This window comes from Nipponia nippon, unplaced genomic scaffold (assembly GCF_047370975.1).
Source record: "Nipponia nippon isolate SJK-2023a ecotype South Korea unplaced genomic scaffold, ASM4737097v1 scaffold_22, whole genome shotgun sequence".
Lineage (NCBI taxonomy): Eukaryota > Metazoa > Chordata > Aves > Pelecaniformes > Threskiornithidae > Nipponia > Nipponia nippon.
In genome coordinates, this window is record NW_028262339.1 from 2,371,027 (window position 1) to 2,380,615 (window position 9,589).

Consider the following 9,589-nt stretch of genomic DNA (forward strand, 5'->3'; position numbering starts at 1 on the left):
GAGGACTGTCTCCCATGGGAGGGACCCCATGCTGGAGCAGGGGAAGAGTGTGAGGAGTCCTCCCCCTGAGGAGGAATGAGCGGCAGAGACAATGTGTGATGAACTGACCGCAACCCCCATTCCCCGTCTCACTGCGCCACTGGGGGAGGAGGTAGAGAACTCAGGAGTGAAGTTAAGCCCAGGAAGAAGGGAGGGGTGGGGGGAGAAGGTGTTTTAAGATTTAGTTTTATTTCTCATTACCTTACTCCGATTTGTTTGGTAATAAATTAAACTAATTTCCCCAAGTCAAGTCTGTTTTGCCTGTGATGGTAATTGGTGAATGATCTCTCCCTGTCCTTATCTCAACCCACGAGCTTTTCATTATATTTTCTCTCCCCTGTCCAGCTGAGAAGGAGAAGTGATAGAGTGGCTTTGGTGGGCACCTGGCGTCCAGCCAGGGCCAACCCACCACAGCCAATTTGTCGTGAATGGATGATTTAGAATGCTTAAGGACTCACCGACAAAGGTATTAGCAAAAGTGGTTTTAATATGATGTTGTAAAAGTGCGAAAAGTTCGATGGCAAAGTTCACTCTATTAATTACTGCATGGAAGAATCATACAAAGGAAAATTGAGTTACACTCGAGTTAGAATGATTCACAGAGACCGGAGATGCAAAGAGTAAGGAAGATGCTCCCGTTGAGTCACGAGGTTCAGAGTAGACCCCCTTGCTTTCTAAACTCCTGATGGAGAATAGATTGAAACTCGAAGAGTTCATGGCCCGGCTATGGCTCAGGCCTTTACCTCTTCTGGAGCCTGCACCAAACCACCGCCAGTCTGGTCAAGGTGTCAAACGCATCCATCTCACTGGGAGCAGCTGCCTTTCTTCACTGACTGTATTTACAGAGAGCTTGGATTCTCTGCTTTTGGTCCCCTGAATCACAGCAAAGCCTGATGGCTAGTAAGTCAGAAGTAAATGGTGTGAATTTTCTCTGAACTCTTCTCATGGTATCCTTACAGTTCCAAGTAGTAAAAAGGCCTTCAAATGTTTATTTCTGAAATCAAGAAGCAGTGTAAAATTGCCAGTACAACTCAAACAAATAAATCACAGTCCTTCTGTCTTTACAGTTAGAACCCAGGCTCTCGACAATGGTTCCACTGTACTCTCTGAGGATGGGAAGAGATTATGAGATACGAGTCAGATCAAGACAACGTACCTCCGAAAAATTTGGGGAGTTCAGTGAAATCCTTTATGTATCTTTTTCTCAAACAGGCATTGAATTTGTTCATTGTGCTGAAGGTAAATAAGTGAAGCGCAGCAAAGTGTTTTTATAACCATTGCTGTCTTTTTGTCTTTTGGGTGTTGGGGTGGGGTTCTCCTTATCTTTGATGTTGTATGCTTGAATGGATTGATAATTCAGCCTACTACATGAAAATCATTTGGTGAGATTGAGTGTACAAATTCCATATACAAGTTCAGAAGTAAACTCAGCAAGACTTTCCCAGCTCATCAGAGAGCAAAAATACAGATAGCTTTAAAAATCAGAAATAACAACTGCTGTTGCATATCCTATAGAGCCTAAAATACAATTAAATCTCATACTTCATTGTGTAAACTGAGCACTCCAGTAGTGAAGAGAAGAATTGTCACTTCTATTAAAGTGCTATACTTCTGGCTAAGTTTGTTACCAGAATGATGTGCTTTTCTGATCTGCCCGATACTATCAAGGACAGCGTACTTGTTTTTAAAGTGCTATTAAAGATAGAAGAAGAAACAGCCATTGAGCACCACATTTTTTCTATAAAAGAATGAGACAGTGCCTTTTCCTAAAGCATTCTCAGGTCTGAACTACTAAATTAACTCTTCAAAATATGAGCTCTTCAGCAAGTTATTTTAACAAGCTGCTTCACTTAATTTTCCAGAGTATTAGTGGAGGTGTTAAAACCATCCATAACTCTTCTCTTTCAGAATCTCGCTAGATTGGCCTTTTTAACTCTTTGTATTACTAGTTTTCATTCCTAATTTATATGAACAGCTAACGTTCTGTCCACGTGGCATTATTTTGTCAAGGTTTTATATGAACAAAATTAAAATACTATGAAAATCTAAGGCCATCATACAAGCACAGTTTTCTTCAGTCACTACAGCCCAGATTCTGCAAGTTGATCCATATCTATACATCTCACACAGCAACAGTGATCCGATTTGATGGATCAGTTCTCCACCATGTACTGCATTGCTGAATTGGGACATAAGTTGGAAATTTGCAAAGGAAAATTGAGAAACCATAAGATGATCTGGCAAAATTTATTCTTACTTGTTTTGTATTTTACCCTTAGGAACACAGAATTAAATTTGAAATTTTCCATGTTAAAAGTTAAATATTTAAATTCAAATGTAATATTCTAACTTTTTGAAGCAGCTGGACACAAGATCTCACTGACATGACAAGGAGTTACTGGTTCTCCATTAAATTAGGGACCTAACATAGACATATCCAAATAGGACTTTAAATACTCATGCCTGAAAACATGTCCAGTCAAAATCAAAGCTGAGAGCAGAGGGCTAAAACTGATGCCTGAAACACCACCATATTTTAGTTTCTGTGAGAGAAGACTAGTTTGTCTGTGATTTAGCATGCTATTAATAATGTTCTCTCAGCTTGGGCTAACAAGCAGTAACATGGTCTGCAGCATTATATGCTGTCAGGACTACTAGTAGCATGTTCCAAGCAGGCAGAATGTTCCTCGTGGCTTGTTTTGCTACATATATTGTCTGTACTAAGATCTTGTTTATATTAAAAAACTCAGTCTGTCTTTGCTAGGAGTCTCAGTGGACTCACAAATATGGAAACTGTTGAGACCAAAAGGATATTTTTATTTCTGCTTAACACAGAACTTTCATATTTAAGTAACCAAAAATTCTCCTATCAGTTTTTATGATTTTGGAATCCTCAGGCAGCAGAAAAGAAGGTTGAAATTAAAGATGCAACAGTGATGCAGATTCCTGCTAACATGTTTTTGTTCTGTTGTTTCAGCAATTGAGTTTCCATGGTTCTTAGTTGTTATCTTTGGAGCATGTGGGCTGGCTGTAACAGTGATCTTAATCCTGTTGTCCAAACAACCAAGGTAGAGAGTTTGTATTTGTCAGATTTTATGTACTTGTAGGTTAAAAAATAGTGCTTCAATATTTTTCAAATCTGGGGAGCTAGAAACTATTTTGAGGATTGTTGTCCATCCTCTTAAGCTACATGGATGCTGGCATATGTATGTACCGGGCCTTCAGCAGTGAGAATCTGATTATGTTGACAGCTCCTGTTCCTTTTAGATTGCAGAACATTTTATACTACAGCATTTACTTAGCTAATTTACTTAGGCTTTGAAGGGGATTGGTTTTTTAGTCCATTCAAATTTTGTAAATACTATTTTTACCCACTTACTGTTCAAAAGTTTCACACAAACATAGGTCTATATATTTGGGTTTGTTCTTAGACTATTCCACTAATCTCTGACTATTTCTTCATCAAGCCAAGGGAAAGAGCTTGAGTCATAGGGCAGTATTTGGTCTCTGTGGATAAACTGCAGCTCCTATAAGTAACAGGAGTAAAATAAAACGAAGCTCAGGATTGTGTCGTTTATATAAATGACACAATGACACATATATAAAAATAACAAAATGGTCTCAAAGTGAATTCATCCCCTAAAATGTGTGTTCAGGGATGGGTTTTGGCAGAATAATTCAGCTTGGATATCATACCAGTACTGTCCTAGACTATGGAGCAACACCATGGTCAAGCAACAGTGCGCACATGCATGTTGTCAGTGGTCTTGTACATACACTTCGAAAATGAACACTGAGATGTTTTGCACATACCAGCATAAGGACAAGTCACTGAAATGAAAACAAGATGGTGCAGTTGAAGCAGCTCTAAAAAAACAATTTAGGCAAGCAGCACTATGCTTTGGCAGTGCTTAACTTAAGGAAGCTACTCCCTGCAATAGCATCCCAATCCCAGAGTTAAAAGCAAGGCTCCTGATACAATGAATGACAAAAGTTAGATGTGTCAGAACAGGACAAGAACAACTCGCACATGGGACCAGGAGCCCACTAAGGTCAGCACACTGAGCAAGGAGTGGCTTGGTGACAGAAGATCCTGAGGGCTGAAGCATGTCTCTGATCACAGCTCATTAATATTTTCCATTCTAATCATGATTGCTGGAGAAGGCTTTTCTCCTGTCAGAATAGCTGATTTGTGGATTCAACTGTAAGTGCAAATCTTAAAATAGTACTCTGAGACCCCAGCCAGTGCACAGCTAACACTGCCCCTCCAGGGATTAGGTGGAAAATTACTGGATTTCTGTCTCTCATTGAGGCTTGCTGGGCAGAACTTTGAGGGTCTGCCAAAAACAAAAACAGCTGGGGAATTTGGGCCTGCCATAGTTAAACAGAAGTTGTCTAAATTTCTCTCTAGCACTTCTTAAGACCCCTCTGATCCTCCCTGGACCTCACCAAGGTCACTAACAATGCAGCAAAACTAATATTTGGATTTGGATCTACCATTCCCACAGCTTACTTTCAAAAATAGGCAAGTAACCCAGTATAAAGAGAATGCTGAATTTTCCTTTTGGGAAGTACAGTTTATCTGTTTGCAGAAGAAGCAGGGAGGTAAAATGGAGGAGATAGGCATGACCTGCTATTGTTGGATTATTATTAATGAAAAAATCATCTTTCTATTTGGGTTTTCTTTTTTTGTTGTTTGGTTGTGTTTTTTTTTCTCAAAGAATTAGAAATTCACTTTATGAAGAATTAGAACAATATCTATTTCCACAGTATGTACATGCATAAGCAAATTACTAGTTCTTTCTCTACAAGGGTAAAACCCTGTTGTTATTATATATTACTTGTTACATTAATAATTCAGAAAACAGAATTGTCATAGAGATGGCAAAATACTAGCCTAAATTTTTGAAGTTGTGTTTCTGTTTTATTTATTAGTTCTAAAGTAATTCACTCTTTTCACCAACTCATTTTTTTCTGTTCCCCTATTTAAATTTATTTGGCTTATGCAAGACTACTCTGTCCCTGAAAAAAAAACTGTATCAGGTTCCTTTGAAAATTATGTAAAAAGGGAAACTATTAACAGTGCTCTAGGAATTTACTCTCTTTCTATAGACCATTAAATTATCAAAGACCGGAGTCCAAAATGGATTCCCACATAAATGTATATGATTTCAACAAGGAAGGCTGCAGTTTTTTATTTGGAATGAGAGAAAACAATCATTCTTTTCCTTAGCACTATTTGAAATTGAATCTTCAAACATTTCAGTTTTGAAGTAAATAAGTATAAATGCAATGTAAATATGTCTTCTTTCTAAACTCCTCATAAAGGACCACTGTCAATTTAAAGCCATCATTTATTTTTTTCCAGGTTAAAAATGCTGATTTTTCCTCCTGTGCCAGTTCCAAAGATTAAAGGGATTGACCCAGATCTCTTGAAGGTAATATTGTGCTCTAAAATCTACAGTGGGAATCACTGTAGTAGTAGCAGGTGACAATTGTTGTCCCAGGCAGAACAATTTTGTAGGAAAAAATTATGACACAGGGGAGTTGCCACAGAATTAGTTTTCATAAAATACAAAAAAAAAAAAACAACCCACTTTGCAATTATTACATCAGCTACAGTCACCTTTCCTTAAGTTAACACCATAAAAAGCACAAGCATTTTTATTCTTTCCTTTATAACATTATTTTTTTCTTGCTTTATAGAAAGGAAAGCTAGATGAAGTGAACTCCGTCTTAGCCAGCCATGACAGCTACAAGACACATCTGTACAATGACGACTTGTGGGTTGAGTTTATTGAGTTGGACATAGAAGACCCCAAAGAAAAGAACAGAGTCTCAGATACCAACAGGCTCCTGAGTGAAGATCATCTGAAATCACAGAGTTGCTTGGGAGCAAAGGATGATGATTCTGGACGGGCCAGTTGTTGTGAACCAGATATTCCAGAGACAGACTTCAGTGCAAGCGACACATGTGATGCCATCTCTGATATTGATCAGTTCAAAAAGGTAACTGAAAAAGAAGAGGATCTCTTGTGCCTTGATAGGAAAGATAATGGTGAGTCACTTCCAAGTCTTGCCGACACAGACACCCAAAAGCCACATACTAATACTCAGTCCAAAAATAGCCAGTTGTGGTCACCTTTTGCAGACAGCATTGACTCAGCTAGACCATCGATCCATACCCAGCTAAGTAACCAGAATTCATTGACAAATACTGACTTTTATGCGCAAGTGAGTGATATTACTCCAGCAGGCAGTGTTGTACTTTCACCAGGGCAGAAATCCAAGGTGGGGAGAGCACAGTGCGAAGGCTGCACAGAACAAAACTTCACCATGGACAATGTCTACTTCTGTGAGGCAGATGTGAAAAAATGTATTGCTCTGACTTCCCATGAAGAGGATGAGCCGCACGTTCAGGAGCAAAGCTGTAATGAGGACGCTTACTTCACCACAGAGAGCCTTACCACTACCGGTGTCAATCTTGGAGCTTCATCAGCAGAAACCCCAAGTTCAGAGATGCATGTCCCAGACTATACGTCTATTCATATAGTTCACTCTCCACAAGGCCTTGTGCTCAATGCAACTGCACTGCCTGTGCCAGACAAGGAATTTAACATGTCTTGTGGCTATGTGAGCACAGACCAGCTGAACAAAATCACGCCGTAGCTCTTCTTTGACTAGATGTGTGCAGTATTTCACAGCAGAGAGTCAGCTCAGGCTTGTATGCTGAAACCAAAATGAAGTCTAAAAGTTTATCATGGTTCTTATATTTTATCTGAAATGATGAAACATAAAATATTCATCAAAATATTCCTATTGTGTTCTGTAAATATTAACTATGAATTTGTCTTGAGATTGTTTTACTAGCAGTGACAGTCTTGTTCTTGTGGGTGTTGATTTTTGTGATAATAAACATTGAAATGACTATGTTTAATGTACAGTAAATCATGCTTTTTGATAAAGCTAAAAATCAGGTGGTTTAAAGTCTAAGAATTTAGTAAAAAACATGCTGTTGGCAGAGATCTTTATATCAATAACTGGGAACTGAACATATAGGTGAAAAAACAAAAGTAGTTTGAATAACAAACACATCTATTTTGATTTATATAAATTAATAAAATATATTTTAATATTTTAGTCATAAAAACATAAATGTTTTCTATTACACTACACACTGTAGGTTAATTATGATGACCCATTTAAGGAATGTAATTGCCGCAATCTTAAAAAGGAGTTTTCTGTTTTATGAAAGTTTTGTTTGCAGCAAAAAGAAAAAATAGATTTTTACTGAGCCATTTTATACCTCCAAAGAAACCTGTAGAGAAATTTTCAAATATTGTAGAAAATTACAGTAACTGATTCTATTACTTTCTTATGGTAACTAATATAGAAATATACATTAAATTTAATTTTTTGTAGAAAACTTTAAAATATAAAAAAAATTTGGGCAAATGATTCTGTTTTTCATCAGATTCTGGTTAATGCTAATAATATACTATTTTATAAGCAAGATTTTGTTGACCACAGTATTAAACAGTGTGCAACTACACTTTCATTAAAAATTTTTGAAAACACGTGAATAAGTTCTGGTGACTTAGCAGCATTATCTTTTCATATTTGACCAACTTCTGAAGCCCTCCTACAGCCAAAGGTATCGCTACAGTTATTAGTTTGCGCCACATAAAGTCTTGATTAAAAAAATAAAATAAGGACTTCAGGATTTGGCCAGCAGTTCATTTTTAAAGCTATAACAGGATTAAAAGACTTCAGTAGAACAAGGGAGTCGTATACAGTATTGTTCAAAAGTGTTTATCATTTTTGCAGCCTAACAGCATCTCCTCTGACCGTGTTAGGCAGACTTTCAGAAGGAGAGAAAACCGAAACTTGGTGGGAAAGCTCTCTTTGTTCTTACATATATTAAGAACTTGATGGAGCTTTGCAATGAACTGTTATTGCTTCAGAAGTTACCTTCCTAGGCCATAGTTCCATCATAACAGGGTTCCTCTCAGAAAGCAAATTCATTTCCTTTCTCTGACCTGAACAGAAATGTATGAAGTGCAGTGAATGCAGGTCTTGTTCATGATGTCTCCCACTGAACTCACTGATGCTCTCTTTGTGACCAAGGGCTACAGGACCGGGCCCAACTATTGGGTGGGATTTTTAAGTTTAGCACGTACTTTATAGTAAATGTGCATTAGATATTCTGCTAATTTGCTGCTATATTTTTCTAACAAACAGCTACATTATTTAGTTTCATATAAAATTTCATAGATGTTAGACACTAATGCAAGTAATGCCTATATGTGTGTTTGGAAGAAGTTTCTTACTCTGTTTTTATTTCCAAAAATAGTTAAATACCTCAATCAAACTCAAAATGTCATTTTGGTACTTTACTGGTCATACAAGCCATTATATGCTGATCAGATGTGTCTTTCAGTTTCTATTTAACTTTCCTTATCAGTGGGTTTTTTTGTTTTTCTCAAAGTTTAATAAATGTATTGTCTTTGATCTGTCCTGACACAATGTGTTTTATTGCAGATAATTCAATTTTTATGGAAAATAGAGACTTTATCAGGAGAAATCAAGTATTTCTGATTGAATAAAGTAGAATGCGGCTTTCCTTAGAATAGAAGCAATGCCTACTGGGATCAGTGTTTTCACTGATATGTATATAGTTAAAAATAGAAGCACGGACATAAATTTATAGATGGAGATAGGACATGCTGTACCCAGAACTGGCCAAGACGTGTTACTAATTTAGCAGACCAGTTTACCTTTGTCTGGAACAGCCTGTGGTTGCAAACAAATAAGCTGCACTAGTTCAAGATTTACACCTATGGCTGAATTCACAAATCAGATATTCTGACAAACCTCAATAGTTACTTGTTGTGATAGTTAAAACCTAGCAGTATATGAACTCATCAGAAACGTCAGATAGTCTGTCTCTATGAAAAACGCTGTATCTTGGAACATCTCCCAGTATGTAACTTAGTAATGTACTACTGCCTGTCTTCTCTCTCTAGGGGTAGAGAGGGAGCTGTTGGAGGAATTCAACTAGACAAAGGTAAACCTTTTCCTCCCAAGGGAATCAGAGTGTGATTCGGTTCCTCTACACAGAAGTCCAGTACCATTTAAGGTATGTAATCAGGCTTCCAGGTGCTGATCCAGAACAGCACAGGTCTTGTGTAAATCCTGTCTTATCTAAAAGCCTGAATGATGGTAGATGTCCATGTTTTGGCAGTTGAATTGATCCCCAGTGGAAGAAAACAGCTCCAGGAATGTAAATGTCTTTGTTTCAGGTAGGTCTAAGTTACCATTATAGTTAATAGTCTAAAGAGCTACTTAGCTGACCATATATAGGTGTCTGCTTTAGGTGAGGTGATTAGGGTGATTAGGGCTCTCCACTCTTCAGACTACAATGGGAGCATGGATGTCTTGCTCATGTTCAGATGCCAAAATATATGTGTTAATTAAGGTGTCTTAATGTTGAGCTGAATTTCACCTTAGCTGAACCCTTGGACAACCTAAGCCAGAGAGGGGCATTGGT

The 9,589-nt window shown here is 37.6% G+C and overlaps 1 protein-coding gene across 13 annotated transcripts in view; it reads left to right on the forward strand.

Annotated features, from left to right (window-relative positions):
• The window catches only part of LOC104009742 (growth hormone receptor), a 159,749-nt gene extending 151,197 nt beyond the window's left edge, over positions 1 to 8,552 (forward strand). For all 13 annotated transcript variants that reach the window (XM_087760382.1, XM_087760381.1, XM_087760386.1 and 10 more), the window contains 4 exons: positions 1,107 to 1,278; positions 3,017 to 3,107; positions 5,408 to 5,477; positions 5,746 to 8,552. In XM_087760382.1, coding sequence (XP_087616508.1) covers positions 1,107 to 1,278; positions 3,017 to 3,107; positions 5,408 to 5,477; positions 5,746 to 6,708 — 1,296 coding nt within the window. In that variant the 3' untranslated portion in view covers positions 6,709 to 8,552. The remainder of the gene's footprint in view (positions 1 to 1,106; positions 1,279 to 3,016; positions 3,108 to 5,407; positions 5,478 to 5,745) is intronic.
• Positions 8,553 to 9,589: the final 1,037 nt, after the last annotated feature.